Below are 23,695 nucleotides of genomic sequence, written 5' to 3' on the forward strand. Positions count from 1 at the left end.
TAAGCGATAAGCAGCGAAACTCAAGACATAATTTTATAAATTTCACTCCCTTAAAATAAAAATTCACGGCTTCAGGTCAAACATTTGTTTTTTTATTCTTCTAAAACAAACAAAGGAGTGCTTAAAAATCGCAATTGGAGGTTTAAAAAAGTAAAAGAAAACTACAGTGCAGAATGAGTGTAGGTTTGAACTTCACAGATCAGCAGTCTCAGCTGTTTCTCTCTTTTTTTTTTGTTCTAACAAGAAGTGCAGCATCAAGACGTCAGATTCCAGCTCTAGAAAGCAGATCTTCATAACAGTAACGTGGAGTTTTGTCTCCTGTTTCGGCATCCTGATGCGGCGTTGCATGACTAGTAGTCTGGGTGTTTTTTCCCCTCATCCTGAAAGCCCTTGAACGCCTCGTGTGGTCTACATCCTGTCCTCCACAGCGGTCAGTCTCTTCTCCAGATCCTCCAGGCCGCTTCGTTCTTCATCTCGTTTAACTTCTGCTAAACCAGCGAGTGCCTGCGTCGTCTCCTGCATCGACTCTTGCAGGGTGCGAATGGCCTGGTTTTGGCTTTCTATCGTGTCTGCTTTGCTTTTCACTTCTTCCACTGCAGTTTTTAAGCTCTCCAGCTCCGTCTGCAGGGAGGTGGAGCCCTCTGCAGGCGGCTGAGTCTGATCCAGGGCCTCTATTTGGGTTTTTATTTCTTCCAGCTCCTGCTTCAGGTCTGTTCTTACTCTCTCCACTGCAGCCCCCTGTGCAGATAAGCTGCTTTCGTGTCCGTCGTATTTGGCGAGCAGCGACTCCACCTTGCTGCTGATGTCAGACAGCGAAGCAGTCAGTGATACCCCGCCTTCCTCAGATGATTGAACCCTGACCTCCAGGTCGTCGGATCTTTTCTGAGCCTGAGCCGCCGCCGTATTCACTTTCTCCTCCACGGTGCGGATGGCGTTGGAGACCTGCTCCAGGCCGCTCTGCAGGGTGACGGTTTGGTCCTGCAGGGCCTGAACCCCGGCCTCCGCCTCAGACAGGGCCTGCCTCAGGCTGCCGGCGGTGTCTTGCATCACCGACCTCACCGATTCGACCTCCTGGGACAGAGAGGCGACCTCCTTGTTGCGCGTCTGGAGCTCTTCCCTCACGGCGCCGATCTGTTCTCTGAGGGAATTGGAGGTTGCGTCCGCCGCCTGTTTGGCCGTTTTAATCTCAGCGACGACTTCAGCGACGGCGGACAGCTCCTGTTTGACAAGCGCGGGGTCCGCGGCGTCGCCCAGGCGAGCCCTGAAGTCGGCCAGCTGACGCTGCGCTTCGCCCTGACCCTCGGCGAACTCGGCCACGCTGGCGGAGATGGACTGGCTCACCTCGGCCAGACGCTCCTCCACCGTTTTCTCCAGAGAGGAGAAGTCCTTCTCCCGGGCCTCCTTGACCTCCTGGACGCCCTCCGCCAGGTCCCTGAGGAGGTCGTTCTGCAGCTTCTGGAGCGCCTCCTCCACCCTCCTGGTCTCGACCTCGCCCCGCTTCATGCGGCTCACGGCCGCCTCCAGCTCCACCCGCGTGACGCCCAGCGACGACTCCAGTCCGTCCACGTTGCTTCTTAGAGAGTCCACCTTGACAAGACGCGGGAACAATCGATCAATAATCAGTTAATCGGAGAAGAAAGTGACTCATCTGGTAAAAACCAGCTGCTTGTCCTGCGCCAGCGGTGGCCAAACTTATCGGCATGCAGGCCAAAGAACGTCAAGTTGAAAAATGTTGTCAGGATCCTACTATTAAAATAAATTCAAAGCAAAAACCTTTGTGTTGCACTTTATCTGGCATCGGTGAAAACTGTTTTTAAATCTGCATCAACTTCATTCAATATGTTAAGGTGTGGCCAACACAACTTCTTCTGCTGCCTTTGCTAAAACTAAAGACAGAAAATCGGCCTAGTTGAAATTTCTCCTGGAGGAATCCAAGTCAATGGGAGAAATCACAGACTGAGCTGTGAAGTGAGATTTTAATGGAGCAGAAGGAAAGCCGAGGCTCGTCTACTGACATACATTCAACGATGCAAATAATTAAGTTCCCTTTTTGAATAAGAAAATAAACATTTCATTGCCTAAAATGCAACTGCGCCATTGTTTTTTTGATTAAAATGCAAAATGTATGTGGATTAGTTACTTTTGAGAATTACACTTTCAAAAAAATGCCTTTTTATTGAGTGCAGTTAGTCATTTGAGCTCTAATATTAACTCTTGTTTAGTAGATTACTTGAACTGTTAAGACTCCACCTTCCTCGTCCTCCTGAATGAATAGTTGCAGTTGCAACATTCAGTTGTTAACGGGATTTTTTTTCTTTCTGCACACTATTTTCAGTCTTCTGGCAGATTTTTATTTAAAATCTACTTTTTTATATTTTAAAAAGCAATGACGATGAACTTTAACGAGCATCCCAGGACCTTTGAAGGTAAGTGAGGCCCACAGGATCATAGAACCTCCACTGTACTTAACAGCAGGTATGAAGTGGTTTTCTGTGTCTTCCACTTTTTAGTGTTTTTTGCTGAAGAAAGAGAGTCTTGGCCTCATCTCTATTGTGAATATCAGCGTTTGTAGAGGGAAGTTTTTTTTGTAATTCATATATTTTGCGTATATCTTTGGTACATAATGACATTTTTTTAAGATTTGCTACCTGACTTCATTCTGTACACTGATTTTATGACCTTGTCTTACTGTCATGTTTGACATCACCATGGAGATTAGAAAACGAGTGCTTTGTTTTCTCCACGGTAAAAAATTAAGAGCCAGGAGACTTGAGCATGGAAAAAGCGGCCTAGTCAAACTCCAGACTTAACACCAAATGCTCTTTAAAGATGTCCTCCAACAAATCTGAGCTTCAGCTGCTACAATTTCAGCAAAATGTTTCAGGAAGTACACCCCAAAAGACCAGCAAATGTAAGATAACGATGGCTCTACAAAAAAGATTATTTGTGAATAAAAATAATAAAATAAAGTGCTTTAGCATATTTTTTTTAACACCAAAGGATATTTCAGTTCACATTCACACAATCTAAGAGACAAAGGGTTGGGTGTCTCTTGCTTTTGCCACTTGAGACTGAAGTGATTCATGTCATCTTAATAAATCCTGTTCAGATTTAAATTCAGCGGCAGATTATTAAAACATCCAGTGAAGTTATAATTACAAAGTTTTAAACTGGTTGTCATTCAAAACTAATTAAGAATTCAGCAGCGAGTTTGATCTTTTTAGTTTCCTCCAACCTTAAATATGTCACAGAAACCCATCTAAACTCGGTAACGTGACGTTTCAGTCATGTTTAATCGATTCTCTTAGTTTGTAACTCACCTGTTGAAGAACGTTCTCCATTTTGGTACCCAGCTCCGCGCCTCTCCGTGCGCTCTCCTCATGCTGTGCGTGGATCTGACGGACTTCCTGCACAACTTGTTGTAAATAAAAAGCCGCAAATCCCGCAGCCCCTATCATTGCGGCGTAAAACACCGCGTTTACCAGAAGGCCGAGGCAGCTACCTGAGCGGGGCCCCTGATGCCCGGGGCCACTCACCCCGTTGGTGGCGCCTCCGCTCTTTTGGCTTTTCCTGGACGCCTCGTCCTGGCTGGCCGCTGCGCTCTTCTCGCTGTTCTTTGGTCGGTTTTTTGTCGTCATCTTTCGGCGGAGGTTCGGTCCAAATGAGTGCGAGAGGAAGGAGGTTGCGCTGGTTGTGCAGTCGTGGATGAGAGAGGGTTTCCAGTTCAGCCCCACTGTGGAGCAGCAGCGTATCAGGGAGCGCGGCGTGTCTTTCCAAAGGGGTTTTGAGCGTCGAGGTATGCGGATGGGGGCTGTCCTATATGTCCAAAAAAACAGACTCTGCGTGGGTCTGGGTAAATGTCCCAAACCCACCAGCAATTCGCGAAACAATGAATGGCTTGTGTCGTTTTAAAACACCAGTGAAGCATTAGTTTTGCAGGATTTTATCTTTTTTTTTTTTTGGACGCCTTTTGTAACTTTTTAACAAGTCTAAGGTTGTGTCAAAACTTCTTAGATATCAAAACTTGCACTTTTCATTCCAGAAAGCAACCACTTCCTCCAACCACGCGTGTAATCGCCTGTTGAACACGCGTTATTACTTCTGCATGATCATGCTTGCCTGATGTTAACTTGGTGCAAACGGTTGAGAGCAGCGCAGGGAGGAGCGCCCCACTTTTCTCCACCATGCCCCTCCTTTCATACGTGGCAGCTGCGGTCTGCATGCGGCCACATCCCATAATTACATATCTGTTCTGAAACTTGCATATCTGAAAACCCAGAGAACGTCAATGTTCTTGCACTAAGACGTTAAAAGCTGAAAGTTGCGATGGTTTCCAGTTTGCCTATATGGAAATTTACATATATTTTTCTTAATACTGACTGTTATACATGACAATGAGCCTTTAATTTCTTTGTAATGTTTGTAATTTTATTTTACAACAAAGCTGCATTCTGGAAATAATTACTCGAAATGATGAATGTGTTAATTTACGTATACTTTTCACCACCAGGTGGCACTAAAGTAGCGTTTCAGTCTTTGTTGGACAGCTTTTCTGTTCTTTTTAAATTGTTTAACTTTTTACCACTTTATTACAGTTTTTCATATTGCGTCATTGTTCGAAGTTATTGTGATTATTTTCTACTGTGATTTTCTTAAGAATTATTTTGCATTTTATTTTTTTGAACCCACTCTGCAGAAAAATCCAACAGTCAAATTGAAATTTTCTATCTTTTTCAAGACATATTTATTGGTGTTCTTGTTTTTCAGAGTGTAATAAATGTAATCGAACCAGCTTCTTTGTTGCTAACGAAGAAGGTATCCACCAGCATCACCATGTTTCATCATGAGGAGTGATGTGTTCAGGGTAATGTGCACACACAGCATTTTACATTTTGCAGGTTAAAAAAAGTTAATTACGTTTGGCTTTATCTTTCCCAGTGTTTTGCTGAGTCAAACTGCACATCTCTGATAACTTTTTTAAATTAACTTGCCACGCTACCATAAAATATGTTTAAATTACACGACTAAAAGTTGACCTTTTGATTTACTTTGATAGATGTGTTTGCTGTTGTGAAAAATAAAATTCTCAAAAGATGGATTGTTTGATCAGTAATGAGACGTTCAGAATGACTGTTTTGTTACTTAACCTGCTTCTATTTGTCCTGCTGATGTTTACGATTTAATACGTTTACTAATGTTCTCCAACAACAAACCCCTGATGCCTTCACAGAACCGCTGTGTTTATATTGACATTAATAAACCAAAAGGTAGATTCTATTTACTAACTGGGTGTCTTATGAAGGTAAAATAGATGCATTCAAGTTTTTGAAGGTATCTAATTTGTGTCTGTCACAAATTTATATCGTAGATATAAATTTACCTAAAATAGAGGCGGGTGTTAGTGAAAATTTACACTGCGAATGCTGCTTTTTCCGATTGGACCTTGAAGGCAGCAGTCGTCTCCGCCCGGTGGGCGCTGTGGCAGCGGCCAGACGCAGTTCCCCGGATGCTGCGAGACCAGGTGGACTCTTTATGATACTGCAGAGACCTGCACCGTTCCCGAACCTCATCAGGACACCCGGTAATGCTTTGTCCTCTTGCCGGGGCTGCCTTTCGGACGTCTGAAATGTCATTTACCCGGCGGCCTCAACCCTCACTCAGAGAATAAAGCGATGGGACGGCGGTAAAATGAAGACCGACACCGGGAGAAGAATTTGAGCTGCTTGTTTATAGCTCGAGTGGAGGTGGGGAAGCTAGCAGTTAGGCTGGCCAGAAAGCTCGTACCCGGCGACGGCGGCTCAAATATCGGATTAGCTCAACCATGGCTGGGCTCATCAAGAAGCAGATCTTGAAGCATCTCTCCAGGTGGGTGCTTAGTTGAGGTTAGCAACAGAGATGTAGATTCAGCTGTCAGGTAGCCATAAACTGGCTTTTAACACATTATTGCTGTTATTTTGGGAACAAATTCAGCTCAACGTGGGATGTTGTTACTTACAATGTGCCTGTCAGACAGTGCGCGGGGTTAAGAGATGGAGAGTCGCTAATTAACTAGCTGAAGGGTTAGCTCGTTAGCTAGCTCTCCTTTGCTAAAGCAGGTTGAACGAGCTGTGAGTGAATCGACAATCTCAGCTTTCACATGCTGTCACGTTATTTCCAGGGTGGCGCAGTTAAACAAATTGAAGTATTTTAAAATCAATTTCGCACGTTTTAAACGGTTTAGACTAAATTTACGGGGTTAACTTCAAGTCCATTTCCCTGGATGGACAGTCAGTTGGATAAAATTAACGGAAAAATAAATTGTGGGGAACCCCCCCCCCACACACACACATAAACCAAATAAATTATAATTTAAGTTGATATAGTTTTATATCAGGAGGGTAGACATGATTCAGTGAGTCGTTAAGATCCCCTCACTGTCTTCTGCAGGGCTCTCAACACCTCCCATTCACAGCGTGTTGACTTTATTATTCATATAAGTAATGAAAAATATTTTTTGTCTTTTTATTATAATAAAAATATACAAAATTATTCATTATATTTTATGATTATAATAAAAACACAACACTCAAATTTATTATTACTAATAATTTGTTTATTTTGACATTGAAAATAATTATAATCCATAATCATTTTGTAGATTAAGCAAGTCATATAAAGATCTTTGTATTAGGACTATCAAATATTTAATGCTATTCAGGTACAGTTTTCTTAATATGATAAGATTAAGGAAAAACAAAAAGCTCTTAAAACCATACACTTTATTTTAAAAAATAGATAATTTCCCAATTAATTGCAAAGGATTTTATGCCTTTAGCATTATTTGTATGTGTGTTACTTTGTACCTAAAGTTAAATTAATCTTAATTTTTCCTCAGAAGCTAATAAATGGCAGTGGAAGGGTGGATTTTAGTTATTTATAGTTTGTATGTCCTGCTGTTATGAGTAGCATTCGGCTCCACAGAGCTTTTCATGAATTATTTATTTTTTCCACCGACTCTTGAGGGACTTTCAATGCTTCCCTGTTTTGTTCCTGGGAAACCTCGAAGCATGCAGGAAACAGAATTTATAACAATTTTATTTGAAATGAATTTTAAGTGGATGTAATTTATCTTTATGGGCTGTTGAGTGTTTAAAAACCGAAGCAGCTCGATGGTGGCGTTAGAAACGACTCTGTAGTTCAGGGAGTTGGACTTTTGACACCGAATTTCATCAGCATGCTGCTTTGTCCTTCACACACCTAAAGCCAGAGGCAGCACTTGTCCTCCTCTGTCCTCGTGTACTTGTGTGTTTTGACAATGAGTAAGTGTGTTTGCACGTGACTGTGTGTGGCCCTCAGCAGCGTTAGCAGGAAATGACTGGAGGAGTAGTGATGCCGTCCAGCTTTTAGGCTCTTTGCCTCGGCCTTATTGGTCAGTTGCGGAGCAGACGCTGGCCTCTCTGATGGGCAGCCAATCCGGCGCCTGACCAGTGCAGTGACATCACAGAAACGGTGATGCTGTCAGAATGGCAAAGCACCATTACCTCATTTACTCCTCATTGAGGGTGCAGCGATTGTTGCGTACTACGCGCCGGCATGTTTCTTCATCTGCATCCCTCAGGAACAGTTTGTTCTCCTGCAGCTTATTTATACCCATCGTAGGTGTGCTTACACAGCTACAGATTATGGAGGAGGTGTCAAAATTTAAGGTCAACCTTCATGCCTATGTGTGGCAGAGGACATCTGCCTTTCTAATTCTCCTCAGGTTTGCATCAGATTCAGAGTCACAAGTGAGCGTCCCTGTGCAAGAGGTTAATCAATAAAGGTTTTCATAGAAGGTCATATCCAGGTAGCCCCCAGGGGAGACGTGAGACTAACTGTGTGTTTTGTCTGCGAAAGAGATACGGGTTTGTGTATCGACACAGAAGTCTGGCTACCGGCCAGATTCTGTTACACAGACGCAAACAGCACTCCCCTCACTGTTTGGCACCTCTAGGAAAGATGTGTGACAATGCTTCATGATGAATAATCTGATGTTACAGTCACTTCATACTCAGAAATGTAGAGAAATCCAATCAATTTCTCAGTGGGATTTTGTTCCCACTTAAATTGTAATCTATTGTTAGGAATGCAGACAAGCTACTTTAGATTAATTGCCAATTAATGGTTTATTAACCATTTATAGTGTTTTAGTTTGGCTGCCATCCAGCAGAGGGCTGGTCATCCTGAAACGGAGGAGTTGATCCAGAAATAAAGATGGCGGAGCTATCCCAGTCCGGGAAAGAGAAACTACAGGATGCAAAAGGCACTTTATTCGGTTCTGTTTTGAAATATAAGCATTTGACAAGCTCCCTTAAATTTCAGTGTTTTTTTTTGTTGTTTTTTTTTAATCCAGCATATTATGAAAACTTTAGCCCTTTACGTTATGGAAACAGTCGATCTTCATACAAGAGAAACTCAGGTTTTGAATAAAATGGCCACTTATCAAGTAATTGTTAGTTGATCAACAAGATCAGTCAGCTTTAGATTTAGGTCTTCAATCAATAACTTGTCTCTAATTGTTATAAATCGCATTGTAAACAATTATTTGCTCACCAAACAATTATTTGCTCACCAAACAATTGCTAAATGAGCTTTTATGAACTTTTAATTTATCTGTGACCGAATATTTCCAGTGCGCTAATCTTTGTTGTGTTTTTGCTAACTTTTAAAACGTTTATTCCACTTAAAGTTAATAGTCATATTACTTTAATAAAATATGCCGGTTCAGGTTCATGACCGAGGAGGTAGCGCTTTTATTAAATATCTAAACAAGTCCTCCTTTTTTTTTAATCAGACTCAATGTTGTCTTTGTTGTATTTAAATGAAGTAATAATCCTGGCATTGATGAGTCAATATGATCCCACCCTTTTCCCAGATGACACTAAGCCGAAAGTCTCTTTTCCGTCCCTGGAGGATTGGTTTCACCGTGAAAAATGGCTCCATTGTTGCTGCCGTGTTTGTCATCATGAGCTGCTTCTTTCCATCCTGCAGTAAGCTGTGAGATGATGATGCAAAGCAGCGATGAGCAGCGCTATGCTCTGTGAAGAGTCACTGCTGGTGGGAAAGCTATTACTGCATGAGTCATGACTGAGTGTGGGGCTGTGGGTGTCTAATCAGCACAGCTCTGTGAAACCGTTGTGTGTGTGTGTGTGTGTGTGTGCTCTGTGTTAGGATTGTGTGTGTTCTACGTTTGGCCAGGATTCCTGCAGACTTTGGCATCCAGCTGCTGTGTAACCAGGGTTTAGCTTCTTCTAGGTGAGACCCGCAGCTTTGTTGAAATGATTTTAAATATCGACCATCGTTGGGTTTTTAATTTCTGCTTCGGGATTCTGACTTCTTGTAGCTTTGAACTCTAAAAAACATGAGACGTGACGTTTTAGAGCAAAACAGGAAGTTATTCAAAGTGAATTCAAAATGAGGTCAGCCCTAGGGCAAATGTAACTACAATGATTCAACCCTAACTGTTAATTGGGTTAGTCAGCAGAAATACACAAGTTAACAGCTGTTTGTAATTTCAGTAGCTCAACAAAACTAACATTAAATGTAGTTTCTCTTTGGGATGCATGATTTATCTTTTCCACTTCCAATATGTGAGGATTAGTATAAGCTGATGCTGATCTATTGCAGCACAACAGCTGAATTGACTTAAAACATTTCTTTTTTTTAAAAAACAGAGATGAATGTACAAATTTCTTTGATAACTCTGCACCACTTAAATACGCCAATAGCTTCACAATATTCAGTGTAATTAGGACAACAGCAGGGTTTCCCCCAGTGTATTATAAGCCTGGCGGGCCACCAGGCTTTACTTGTGCCCCCACCAGGCTAAGCATTGCTTATTTATTTAAGTTTTTAAAAGATGTTTTCAATTTTTAAGACTTTATAGTTGGTGTTCAGATATTAATCTTCCAATAACACATAATTATCAAGTGATATTTTCATATTTCCTGTCTTATTAAAAAAAAAAGTTAACTCAACAACGCTCGATGAATGACTACCCGAGCAAGTTTTCTGGGGGAAACCTTGAACAGTCAATGTAAAATAAATAGTAAAGAAACTAAAAGAGACAAGAAGTGCAATTAGGTATTTAAAGTATAAATAAATGTATATCGGGACTGATATCTCTAGTTTTTCTTAAACACTCCTGCTTATTTAAACAGCGGTGAGCAAATTACGACCTTTTAGGAAACAGTTCACAGCCTTTAACAGCTCAGGTATTTGAGGTTCTCTATTTCTAGCACACCTTATGCAACTAATGAAGCTCTTAATTGTTTACATCAGCTCTGTGCCAGTGAGACATCACCTGATTTGCAAATCTCTGCTCTTAATCAAAATATTATTTAGAAGTTGGAATAACGCTGAAACTGCAAAGATCATTAAATGTATTCACTCTGCCTTCTTTTAATTAAAATAAATAAGCACAGTAGGGTTCTGTGCTTTTCTTTTTTTGTTTTTTATCAGTCACTCACTCTCATCATTTCTCATCTTTAGCAGCGTTTGCATTTCAATCATATTTATCTAAATTTCAACCTATCTACATAGATTATAAGGAACTGTGTCCAGAGCAGTTAATCAAACAATCAACATACAAAAAGAGAAGATCCATACGATGCTTTTCTAGATAATAAATAGGTTATTTTATGAATTAAATTTAGAAAGAATGAGGATTTAACATGTGGATTGGCAACATACCAGAACAATTCTTTCTTACTTTGAGCAGACTTAAATCTGAACTCTCTCTGTGTTTTTTTTATTTTTATGGTTACTCAAGTCCACCTTGCTATAATATAGATACTACAGGCTGTGAGTTCCTAAGAGCGACTCGTTCTTCACTTAGAGCCATGAAAAGGGCTGGAACCCCTGAATTCAGTCGTTTGGATGAATGACACAAGACTTCCTGGGAATACAGTATACACATTCATGGAAAAATAATAACCTAAATAAATCCAAGAGACTCTTTGTTCAGTGTTGTTTCTCTCTCTTTTATCCCTCGGTAAACTTTGCCTGATTAAAATTCTCACTCCTTCACAGCAGAGCGATTGCCTTGTGGATGTTTGTTGTTCCACACGCCGTCTCTCCTGTTTGTCTTTTTATATATTTCACAATTTAGGCCGCCTCCGTCTGGGTGGATAAAATAAGCTGGCTGTTGTCTGACTCACTCTGGTCATTTTTCCTTAAGGCCAGACATCATCGCTGTCATCAGGCTCCACCACAAATTCATCATCAGGCAACGCAGAAAAGCTGTTTCCATTCTGCAAATCCACAGACGTCTGCACACAGTTTGGTGTACCAGAATGTCTTCAGTGTGTAGTTAAGAGAAAAGATGCATTATCATAGCTGTAGACATGTTTCCGTTGAATTTAGCAAAACTACAAACCATAAGAGGAACTGATTTGATAGCTGAAGATGTCTTTAATATGTATCTAATTAATGAGGGTCTAAACTTGAACCTAAATGCTCAAATAAGAGATTTAAATTTTTAAAGAGTTACATTTTTACAAAATTGGTTCTGATTTTTCAGATTTTACATTTCAGGCACTCGATTGATGGTAAAAATCACAAACTTTGAGTCTTTTTCACTCACTAACAACCTCCACTCTGAATTTATGAGTGTAACCTGGAATGGTGCATTCACTAATGGGGGAAATTATTGGATTTTTTAGATTCTTACTGGCCAGTGAAGCAGAACATCATCTCTGCTCAGTCACCAGCCCATTTCCATTGGCTCTCTGGTGAAAACCTTGTGTGGTTTATTGTGTAAAAATTGATTTAAGAGAAGAATTATATTAAAATTGGTGCATATCATTTTTTTATTCTTTGATTTTTTAGGCCAAAAGACCTTTAAGTTGACCTTTATGTGAAAGGAAAAAGTACTTTTGGAAAGTTGTGCTCTTTAACCTCCAAATGGGAGGAATGCAGGTTTAGATATTACCGTCGTTAATATTTCATTTAAAACCACTCGCTCTCCTCAGTGGTCTCCTATAACCTTTTTACGAACCTGGTTTTGGTCTGATGAGCGCAGACTTGCTGGCTGAAGTCTATTGAGACGAAAAGGACGGGAAATATGACTCTATACTCGAACTGTTGTACTGGAAAAAGGTCTGCAGGTGTGATTTTTCTTTAGTTTTAACTCTAATAGTACTGATGGCAGCGCTGCTGATTGCAAACATTTAGCAAAATTACAGTATTGATTTATTTATGGAGTTGGAAGCAGGAGGTGACCAATGAGAGGCTGAGAAGCCAGATAAGGAGCGAGAGGGTAAACCAAACTAGCTGCTTGACACTTGATCAGCTGCTTAAATGAATATTTCACTCGTCACAAGGTGGAGAGGCTCCCATAACATCATCCTCAGAGACAAACTTAACATGCCTTTCTCTTGAGAATCCACATTTTGTTTTTTAAGGCCCTGTTTTAACTTGTTCTGGTGTGTCGAGGATTTGTTTGACCCTAAAGCTGAATTATTTTGAGATTATGTTGAGTGAAAAACAACCCTAACTTGACTGAATCAGCTCGCTGAATCGTAAAGCGCTGTTCAGTGGAAGGTTTCTTCCGTTCTGCTGCTAACGAACCTCCTCATTATGTCTCCTGCTGGATGTAGCTTTTATCTTCCTGCCTGTATCCAGTTACTTACTGGTGTTTGGTTTGCACATCTTTTGTTTGGAACTTTCTTCAAGTCTTATTCTTTTGGTTCTACTTACCTTTTGATTTGGGTTTTTATATTTATTTGTATCATAACGTCAATGTCCGATTTGGAAAATAACCAACTAAAGTCAGAATTCCTTGTTCATTAACCTCTTCCCTCTGCTGGATTATAATGTTTTGTAATTTAGAGATTCTGGTTCCAATAGGTCACAGGTGTCAAGCTTAGGGCCTGTGGGCCAAACCCGGCCCGCCATAGCTTTTTATGTGGCCCTCTAGATTCTAGACTAAACGCCAAATGTGCTTATCAATCAACTCAATGGAGTTTTTATCTGTTTACTGCCAAATGATATCAGGTTTTATGAATGCATTCTGGCATAATCGGCCCTTTAAGAGTATTCATGATCTTGATTTGGCCCAAAACTAAAATGTGTTCAACTATCCATCATCTGCTTCTTGATAATTGGCCCCTGATCGTGTCATTCATGCTCTATTGGATTGGGGTGGCAAAGTTTTACAGCAGCTACATGTAAAACACCAAAGATATAGCAGAGTCTCAGATAAGAATCCAGTTGTTTTTCTGTCTGGTAGCAGCCATCTTGGAGCTACCTAGCTAGCTAACGCATGCTTTCTGCAATCACTTAAATTGTTAACTGGTGTCTTTCAATGCTAATTCAAGCAACAGTGAAGTAGTCCAACCATAAACTTCTCAATCTCCTCATTTCTAGTAGATTTTGTGAACTCCTGAATGAGCTCATGTGTTAAGCTAGCTAGGAGCTTAGTGTCCAACATGAGGTTGTTGGGTGAGTTGTTAGGATTGCCTATCAAGTTGTCGACTTTAGAAAGATTTAGTGTAATGTGATCAAATATAGTGGCGTTACGGCACATTACTGGTCTAATCGTTAAAGCCATCCACTGGAAGTCCTGATGCTACAATCAAACATGGAAAGTTTATGATTTGTTACCAACTTCACCTCAAAATCCAACCTGATCACTGTTAAAAACAGAGCAGTTTAGTTTATATCTCATCAAATCAGACACCTAGTAGTTCTAGATAACCCTTATTGTAGTGAAGCTGTTTGAATGCATCAAAACCATTGATGTATTCAGTTCCTTATCATCTAGAAACCTATTTCATTGGTCTTCTAACCTCCAACTGAACTGGGACAAATATTTTTGCCCATTTTGGTCCAGAGATCTTCTTACAACTAGTAATTTAATTTCTATTTATCACCAGTTACCATCTAAGGTTTTTATTTACAGTCAAAGTCTGAGCTTTGATCCTGTCGGTTTACAGCTTCAATCTGATTGTTTGTGAAAGATTAGCTGACTAGCAAGTTTAGTGTTGCCTGAATCAGTAGTGTTATGCACTTTCTTGTGCTAAAGTATGATTTTTATGACTTTTGCGGTGCTGAAAACAATACTTTATGTCTGCTTTGCTGTTTAATGGCCAAACCAGGTTGACAAACATTGTTAGTTTGTACTGCAGTAGCAGATGGTGAGCTTGGTAAATCATTTCATTAGATTGAACTGCAGTGATTAATGGGTCAATAAGACCTTTAGTATCAGACCACTCTGGTAACTTATTAACTAATACACGGTGTGGGTGGAAAACACTCATGTCATACATCCAGGTTGTGTGTTCAAATGTATCAAAGAGACCAAAATTTGCTCACAGAACTTTATAACCTGGAACATTTTTTATTAGCCTGTCTTTATTATGTGGTTGCAGAAGCCACACTGTTTATGTAATTTGTGTAAAACACCATTTTTTTTAATGGTGGTTTGAGTTTATTTAGATAAAAAAAGTAATCCAAATTAGACTGGTCCTACATGGAGGTAGTAATTGCCTTGCATACCCAGACTGTCACCTTTGACCTCAATAAAGTATCAGTGTTTATAACAGCTTGAATGAGGTCTTTTCCATTTCAGTGGCACAATTCTCCCATTTCAGGGTTTTTGAGGATAATTGACCCGTTTAATGTCTCAATCAGATTTAAGTTTCGACTTTGACTAGGCCACCCAGAACCTTTGTCCTGTCTTGATCATCTCTGATAAAAGAAATAACCATGATAGATTTTGGGAAACTCTTTCTATTCGTCTCAAAGTGATTACAGGTTATAACCCAAGCAAAGTGTTTCCAAACTGCAAATGATGATTGTTTTAGGGCTGAAACAATTAACTTTAATGAATTGATTATTGAAATAATTGTCAAGTAACTTGGTAACCAATTAATTAACTGGAGTAGAGTCAAAAAAGGTCATTTGTTGAATAAATAACATTTAGAGAAGTAATAAAACCAAATCTGCTATATACACATTTTGAATTTAGAATAAAAGCACTTTTGTCTGTAAATGTTTTACTCTAATCTCCTCAAGTAGGAAAGTTTTAGCTTCACTTTGTTCAAATTCACTAAAGGAATTATGTGTAAACTGTTTATTTGCATCTTTTAATGTTTTCTCTTATTGTATAAAAAAGCTTAAGAGGTTAAATGAAAAATCTGGAAAATGTGGCTTTTTTTAAATGAGATTAATTTGTCAGAAGGTAGTCATTAGTTGCAGCCCTAAATTGCTTTCATTCTTCTCAAAGCAAAGTTTTAATTCATGCGTGTTGCCCTGACAACACGGTTCAGCTGTTTACCATTTGGGAATATTTCTACCCTGGTAGATTTATCCCCGGTTCCAGCCAGAAACTGTAGAAATATTAGTTGTTAAAATTCGAGTTTTGACATTGAGTTTTGACACAGACCACTTTCCAAGCCCTTAGATGTGGGTGTTTTTTTTGTAAACATCTCATGCACCAGCAGCGTATCCGGTGGCAACTGTTTGCCAACAACTCCTCTCCTATAAATATCCTCAGCCGCTAAGCTTGGCGCTGTCCCGTTGTCTCGTAGGTTTGCTAAGAACCTGTCGCCGGACAAGATCAACCTGAGTACGCTGAAGGGGGAGGGCCAGCTGACCAACCTGGAGCTGGACGAGGAGGTTCTGCAGAGTCTGCTGGATCTGCCCACCTGGTTGGCGATCAACCGTGTGTTCTGCAACAAGGCGGCCATCAGGGTGAGGGCAAAACAAGGATTTCAAATTATACCCCAGGCTTATTTTACATGGAGTTATCTAAGGACTCAAGTGAAGTCAAGTGTGTGTATGCACACCTAATACATCAGGCAAATCTTGCATTATGATTTTCATGACTGGTGAGGCACAGGTTGCCTCAGTAACAAATGTTCAAATCTAACATCCAATATAAGAGCTAATATTTTAATTTTGACCATAACTAACTAATATTTTTAATCAATTTAACATCAGGGTTTCCCTCGGTGTATTATAAGCCTGGCGGGCCACCAGGATTTACCTGTGCCCCCACCAGGCTAAGCATCGTTCATTTCTTTATTGTTTTTAATGATTGCCCTTTTTTTATAGTTTTTATAGTTGGTGTTTAGGTATTAATCTTCCAGTCTTCCAATAATGCATAACTATCAAATGGTATTTTGAAACTTTCTGTCAACTTTAAACATTTTTTAACTTAAAAACATGGCGGCCAGCTGGATGGCTGCCGTATCGCACCGAGCGTAACAAGTTTTCTGGGGGAAACCCTGAATAGTAAGAAGAAAAAAATTTTAATTAGAATGTTTTTTTTTCCACTGACTTCTTTCTTTTCTGAATAAAATAAAAAATTATGTATTATCCTTTACTTGCAAATGAAGACTTTGAAATATTTCTATCACAATGTTATAAAACCTGTCATTCTCTCTAATTTTTCTTTCATTTTCTAAAAATCTGGCAACCATAAGAAGATTGGCCTTTAAAGGTTCTATTCTGACTGTTTTTTGCTGTTTTCAGTCATTTCAATGTGTAGAAGAGTAAGTTTTGCCTGTTGTGCTCAGCACTGCCCCCTATGAGTAATGCGTGGTACTTCCTGCCTTACACATTTCCACAGAGCATTTATTGCTGATCAGAAAGACTAATTATGTCACTCGCATTCATTAAATGTATTAGACACTGTGGAACGTCAACATATGTAGATGTGTAGTTCCTCCTTCCTGCTTCATTTATTGTGTGACACAGCGCCCCCAGCAGTGAGGCACAGCACTGCAGTGCCTCACCCCCAACTCTTTTCATGTATTTCATGCATAAATTTTGCATACATTTTGACCTTCAAAATGCTATTACTAATTTAAAAAATTAGAGAAAAGTCAAGTGGAAAAATTGATTTTCTCTCATTATTGTTCTCGTCTATGTACCTAATTTACTTGTAGGGGTTATGTGTCACAAGCAGTTATCTTGGTGTCTGACTACTCTGCTCTACTTTTATGCTCTCTGTTTATTTCATAACTTGATCTGGTCTCAGTTATGCGTCACATTCATGAGCAGACTTTGGCACACCCTGGAAAAGCTGAAAGAAGCTATATAATTTACTTATGACTCCACATTTGCACAGACCAAGGTCCATTTTCCACCTCTTTTTCTCTTCTTGGACTCTCTCTTCGGTTATTTAGTCACCATTTTGTCAGGGAGCAACACAGTAAGCGCTGTGCTCTGTTCGTCCTTTATCGTCTGTTTTTATGCAGACTTTGCAGTTTTTCAGCTGTAATAATTTACTGGAAGTTTTTGTGTTGATTTCTTTGACAGGTGGAGCCGGTGAACAGAAACCGTTTTTACTGCTTGGATACCTTTCTCTTTTTTTCCACGTTTCAGTTCAAGCTGGTTTAAAATGAGAACACAGATTTTTATCTCACTTCCTCACATGTCTCGTGTATCTTCCTCTTACAAATCAGCTAAACCCATTGTTGTGTCCTATTTAGCTTAAAAACGCTGCAAACAGAAGATATTTGATGCTTGTCCTGGTTAAATGAAGTTTATAAAATGAGGACATGTTGAGTGGATAAACATATGGAAAAAGCCGTAAATAGGTTAATCTTTATTGCAGTTGCATAATCTCACTGAAAAAGAGAAAAATCCAAGCTTTTATTTTATTGCAGCTTAGTAAAAAACTTCACTAGGAATAACTGTTTAGGATGCAGATTTAATGCAGGTTCATGTAGTGATGGATGTGAGCTAGCGCCCCCTGCTGGTGACTTTGATTATTTTTGTTTAGAGCAAAGCAAATGAAATGTTTGATTCACTTTAACAGTCAAACTCTGATTTGTGACTCCTCGATGAACAAGTTGTTCTGTGAAAATCAAACTTGCCAATAAACACTTGCTCTGAATCCATTCTGCTGTATAATTTGACATGGACTGCAACTCATCTGGCTTCAGTGTTTGTTTTGCTTTCATTAATTGCTCTTTTGGCATTAAACATCCGTTTGGCTTTTCATTAACAGATACCATGGACAAAACTAAAGACTCACCCAATTTCTTTGGTAAGTTTATATTCTTGCTTCTTATCTATTATTAAATCAACCAGAATTGGAAAAACAGGTTTAAAAATTAAGTTTCTGTCAAATAACTTGACTATTTCAGGTTTTCCCTCGGTGTATTATAAGCCTGGCGGTCCACCAGGCTTTGCTTGTGCCCCCTCCAGGCTAAGCATTGTTCATTTATCTTAGTAGTTGTATTAATTATTGCCTTTTTTAAAGACTTTATAGTTGGTGTTTAGGTGTTAATGTTCCAGTCTTCCAAAAATGCATAACTATCAAGTGATATTTTCAAATTTCTTGTCAATTTTAAACATTTTTAAGTCAAAAATATGGCGGGTGGTTGGATGATCCCCTTGCGCCCCGAACACCGGGCTTAGCAAGTTTCTGGGCAAAACTTTGTGTTTAGTCACTTTTTATGCATCTCTGTTGGACCTGAATCCAAAATGAACGACTCCCACATGCTGTGCAACAAAATCAAAATCTCTTTGAAATACATGTTTCATTATGGCTTCATAATGAATCCTCTTCTGCTTTTTGTTTACTTGTTGAGTGTGTAGAAACCCACCAAGTGTTGGGATTGTACATGCTGCATCTCGGGAGGTTGCCCTCGCTAGTTAGGGGTGGAAACATTTTTTGCACTGATCTGTGATTATCTGAGTAGATTTGTCTTCAGTTGCCATGTATTTAGGTCTGATTTAATTCCGACAGCTTCAATCGCCTGGTTCTTCTTTGTGGCTTCGCTTCGGCTGCCATCTTTAAGGGAGCAGGTGTCGGGTTTACAGACTCGGTTCCAAGATGATTGTTTTCCCTGCAGTCACCTGGGCTCCATCTTTACTGCTCCACCCGATGTTAGAGCTCATACAATGCATTCAAAAAATATAGTTTTCTTCCACATCTTCTTGAGGACATTCATAGACGGATCCTAAAGCCTCTTTAATTTATCTTGCTTTGGGTCATTGTCATACTGAAAGATAAACTCCTGCCTTTTTTGAGATTTTAAACTTTTCTGTATATATATTACACAAATAAAAATCTGACAAGAATAAAATAAAAAAAAGAGCAAACGTACAATGACATGGCCATCCATTTAACAGGTAAAAGGAGAGTTAAGGTGCAAAGTGTTAACCTTTGAGGAGTTGTAAACATCTGCAGCTCAAGTGGAATCGTGTTGTTGAGGTTTTTAGTCTATTAGACTAAAAATCTGAAGACGGTGACCATTGTTGACGGAAAGACAAAAATGTGATGAGACCAAATATGAACACGTTGTGGAAAAAATCACCACACTGTGGTGGTAGGCTGATGCTGTAGAGAAAATAATAAAGAGGTCAATTTCAACTCTTGTGATAATTTACACTTTTCCGTCATTTTTGTTTGCTGCATCCCTTCATTTTTGACAAACAAGTTGACATTTATTTATTGGTATAATAAAACTAATGTTGCCTACTGGTAGAGATTTGTTTTATGAACACTAAATAATGTTTTCTTCTTGTTGGTGTTTAAGTAAAGCTATTCGTTCTCTTGTAGACCTTGGATAAGGTGATAATGGAAATGAGCACATGTGACGAGCCTCGTCCCCCTAATGGTCCGTCTCCCATAGCAACCGCATCTGGACAAAGGTGAGCTTTTGCATTCCAGGAAAATTAGTTATTTGGTGCCAGAAATCTATTAATCTGATTTCTAAAATGCAGAAAGATGCAGCAGATGCATTGAAATCAAATTTAAAAGCGATGCTTTTATTTTAATCTCTTTACAAAAACCCGATATTAGCCCACATTTACTTGCTAATCACCGTGTTTGTGGCCTGCGCAGTGAATATGGCTTCGCTGAGAAGGTGGTGGAAGGCATTTCCTTATCCATCAACTCCATCGTCATCAAGATCAGCGCCAAGGCTTTCAACGCCTCCTTTGAGCTCTCCCAGCTGCAGGTGTACAGCGTCAACACCAGCTGGAGCATCAGCGACCTGCGATTCACCCGCATCCAGGACCCTCAGAGGGGGGAGGTGGGTCGGCGCCGGCTCCTTTCAGAGGAAATGGGCTCTGATTAGGCCGCCTTGTTTAGAGATCTTTGACTCATCGACAGTTTTTTTTTGCCGGCTGCAGATCCTGACGTTTAAAGAAATTAGCTGGCAGATGATCCGCATCGAGGCCGACGCCATCCAGAGCGCCGAGCACGAGATGCTGAGCGCCCCGATCCGCCTCATCACCAACCAGTCCAAGATCAGGGTCACTCTGAAGAGAAGGGTCGGTGTCCGAGAAGAGAGAACGTCTCGATTTGTCTTAACCCACCAAACTAGAGCTGCAACTAACGATTGTTTTAGTAATTAATTAATATATAAATTATTCTGCTAATCGGATAAAAAACTGGCTTTCTGGCCGTTTAATTGTCAGAATAATCGATAAATTAATCAATAACTAATAATAATCATTAGTTGCAGCCACCTGGAACTTTTTCAATCAATCAATCAAATTTTATTTGTATAGCATATTTCAGCAGCAAGACATTTCAATGTGCTTTACATAATTAAAATAAAAACAGCATGTGACATTGAATAAACAGTGAGAAAGAGAAAGAGATTTAAAAAAAGATAAAAACATTAAAACCCGCGCCTCTTTTAGGACTTCAGTTAAACGTCGTTTAACTGGGACTCTAACCCTCTGGGTTAGAACACCGTTTGACAAGGACTCCAACCTCTAGGTTTTTAGTTGAACGCCGTCAACTGGGACTCTAAACCCCGTAGAACTTTAGTTAAACGTCATTTAACTGGGACGTTTTCCGGGGGGCTTTACATCATTAAAACGGAAACGGTGAGAAAGAGAAATAAAAAGAAATTAAAAAGTAAAGATAAAAACATTAGAGATTTTTTAAAAAAGATTAAAAAGGTAAAAACATCAAAGACATCAAAACCCTCACTCTAACCCTAATTTAGCCATAAGCAACTCTAAACAGGTGGGTTTTAAGTTGAGATTAAAAGGCACCCAGTGTTTCAGCTGTATTACAGTTTTCTGGAAGTTTGTTCCAAATTTGTGGTGCGTAGAAGCTGAGTGCTGCTTCTCCTCATTTGGTTCTGGTTCTGGGGATGCAGAGCAGACCAGAACTAGAAAATCTGAGAGGTCTAGACGGTTGGTACAACAATAACAGATCTTTAAGGTATTGTTGTGCTAAACCGTTCAGTGATTTATAAACCAACAGTATTTTAAAGTCTATTCTTTGAGCTACAGGGAGCCAGTGTAGGGACTTTAAAACTGGTGTTATGTGCTCTATCCTCCTGGTTTCAGTGAGAACGCAAGCAGCTAGATATCCTCAAATCAAAAACATAAAATTGAGATAGACCAACATAATATAGTGCATAACAAGGAAATGGAAAAAAAAGTACCATTTTAAGTTTACATCTAAATAAATAAATTGTAAAGGCCTGCAATCCACGATTGTTCTAATAATCAATTATTTTGATGATTAATTAAATAAAAAAATGGGCACATTCTTTATATGTTTCATTTAGCCACTTAAACCTTTTTTTATACAATATTAGAAATACATTAGAAGATGCAAATAAGTAATTAAATTCCTTTTTTAAATGAGAAAATTAACATTTTACTGCCTGAAATGAAATAACAAATCACTGCTGTAGGTTAAGCTAAAACTATACTCCTTGAGGAAGTTTGTAAATTTATCTTAATGTATATTTTTTGTACAGTTTTGGCCTAATTACTGCTCTAAATAATTTTTTTTCACCAAATTACTTTTTTTGAGTCTGGATATTCCAGTCAACAATTAATCGATAACTAAATTAGTTGACGATTACTTCAATAATCAATTAATCACGATTAATTGTTCCAGTCTTGACTCGTACAATGATTTTTTTGGTCTGAAAAGTTTCGTCATGCTGTCAGTCATCTTTGTTTTTCATGAGCGTTTCTTCCTAATGCAGATAAAGGACTGCAACGTTGTGGCTTCAAAGCTGATTCTGATCCTGGACGACCTGCTGTGGGTTCTGACCGACTCCCAGCTCAAAGCTATGGTTCAATATGCAAAGTCCCTCAGCGAAGCCATGGAGAAGTCTGCTCAGCAGAGGAAGAGCATGGCTGCAGACGATCAGGTACAAGTTCAGTGGACAAGTAACTCTTTCTAAAGTTGGTATGGTGATTTTTTTTTTTAACCTATCTGCTCTGCACTCGCTGTCTTAAGTTTTTCTATTTAATCATAAAATCCAAAACCATCGTTCTGCTGCTCAACATTCACACTTGTCCCCCTACAACACGCTTTCCTGTCTGAAATTTACTCTAGTCTGCCATCTGGTGGAGATATTCAGCACTGCATGTTTTACACCACCATTAAAAGATGTTAAAAACTTAAATCAAGCATTTATGCACTCAGTTTTTTTTTCAGAGTTTGCACTGGTGCTTGAAATGCTTAAAAATTGTAGAATTTCAACTGGATGTTTTCAAGGTTTAGAAAATGCCTAATTTCTGTATAAAATCCTTGAAAGTGCTTAACATTAAAACTGTTTTGTAAGAAAGTGCAAGTTAACGTTTTATTAAAGTTTGGAAAACAGTCTTTATATACACCTAACAAAAAGACATACACATTTTTTTCTCAGTCTGAGGTTAAATCAGACTAAAATTTTCTTGTTTCTTCTAGAATTTCCCAAATTATTTCTATTTGCTGAATGCAAGAAAATGTTGAGAGAACATTTTTTTAGTTTGATTTTTGTAACTTCCTTTGTACATTGAGTGCTAATGAGATATTGATTGTCTTATATTTAATACATTAAACAACATTATTTAAATTGGGACTTCTTTTTAAATTAATGTGTGTAAGGTGTGTGAGAGAGACATTTCAAAGCATAAAAGCAGAGACTGTGCAAAGTAGTGAATTGAAACTGTCTTTTTTTTGGTATGTTTGTATTGTTTTTCTCTGCAAAAGTTTGCAAACTTGCCTTAAAAATTCTTGAAATCTGCTTAAATGTGACTGTGGCACAAGTGTGTGAACCCAGGTTAGTACAAAAGAAAAGCAGAAGTGCTGAAAGATGCCGTCTGCGTTCACCAGGTGTCGTCGCCGCCCCCTACAGCCCAACAAGTGCGCACCCAGCAGGCGTCCTCAGCCGCTGACCAGAGTGCAACCATGGCCAAGCTGTTCAGCGCCTACGATGTGTGTGAGACCTCACACCACCTCCAGATCACACACCTGGACCTGCACATCTGTGATGACATCCATGCCAAGGACACAGGTATCAAATACACATTAGAAAGAAAATAATCCAATTTACTCTTGTCTAGATTTATTTTTCACTCTCTTCTGCACAGCTACCAGTAGGAGGATAACAGGCGGAGCGATGCAGCTTTCCTTCAGCTCCATCACCCTCGACTACTACCCTTTCCACAAAGCAGGTCGGTTCTTCACTTCCTTGTTTCTGGTAAACCTTTCGCTGTCTGCTCTCTCATGTTTCCCTTCCTTTTCTCAGGGGACAGTTGTGTCCACTGGATGCACTACAGCGAAGCCACTAAAACCAGAGAGACCTGGGCCAAGAGTCTACTGGACGAGTACAAAACTGACGTGGAAAGGTTAAAGGGCGCGGTTCGAGACCGACAAGGCCCCGGCGCTGCACATGGCTCCCCGCATCACGGCTCCCCGAATCACGGTAAGCAAAACGCGTTTCTTCGTACACTGCAGATGCTAGCT

General features: G+C 39.6%; 2 protein-coding genes across 5 annotated transcripts in view; one reads left to right on the plus strand and one right to left on the minus strand.

Annotated features, from left to right (window-relative positions):
* Positions 1 to 70: 70 nt before the first annotated feature.
* Positions 71 to 3,832, minus strand: ckap4 (cytoskeleton associated protein 4). Its single transcript, XM_008400550.3, has 2 exons — positions 3,321 to 3,832; positions 71 to 1,587 (listed from the first exon to the last, which is right to left on the minus strand). The coding sequence occupies exons 1-2, from the start codon at positions 3,636 to 3,638 to the stop codon at positions 409 to 411; spliced, it is 1,497 nt and encodes a 498-aa protein (XP_008398772.1). The 5' UTR covers positions 3,639 to 3,832; the 3' UTR covers positions 71 to 408.
* Positions 3,833 to 5,465: 1,633 nt separating this feature from the next.
* The window catches only part of bltp3b (bridge-like lipid transfer protein family member 3B), a 39,245-nt gene continuing 21,015 nt past the window's right edge, over positions 5,466 to 23,695 (plus strand). For 3 of the 4 annotated variants that reach the window (XM_081604080.1, XM_081604081.1, XM_008400551.3), the window contains exons 1-10: positions 5,467 to 5,865; positions 15,552 to 15,714; positions 17,981 to 18,019; positions 19,541 to 19,632; positions 19,826 to 20,015; positions 20,116 to 20,256; positions 21,945 to 22,112; positions 23,063 to 23,243; positions 23,320 to 23,403; positions 23,478 to 23,654. In XM_081604080.1, the coding sequence (XP_081460206.1) occupies positions 5,822 to 5,865; positions 15,552 to 15,714; positions 17,981 to 18,019; positions 19,541 to 19,632; positions 19,826 to 20,015; positions 20,116 to 20,256; positions 21,945 to 22,112; positions 23,063 to 23,243; positions 23,320 to 23,403; positions 23,478 to 23,654 (1,279 nt within the window). In that variant the 5' untranslated portion in view covers positions 5,467 to 5,821. Of the gene's footprint in view, positions 5,866 to 15,551; positions 15,715 to 17,980; positions 18,020 to 19,540; positions 19,633 to 19,825; positions 20,016 to 20,115; positions 20,257 to 21,944; positions 22,113 to 23,062; positions 23,244 to 23,319; positions 23,404 to 23,477; positions 23,655 to 23,695 lie in introns of all 4 variants that reach the window. The other variant, XM_081604079.1, reaches the window with a different exon arrangement.

The sequence above is a fragment of the Poecilia reticulata genome, chromosome 23 (assembly GCF_904066995.2).
Source record: "Poecilia reticulata chromosome 23, P_reticulata-male-v2, whole genome shotgun sequence".
Lineage (NCBI taxonomy): Eukaryota > Metazoa > Chordata > Actinopteri > Cyprinodontiformes > Poeciliidae > Poecilia > Poecilia reticulata.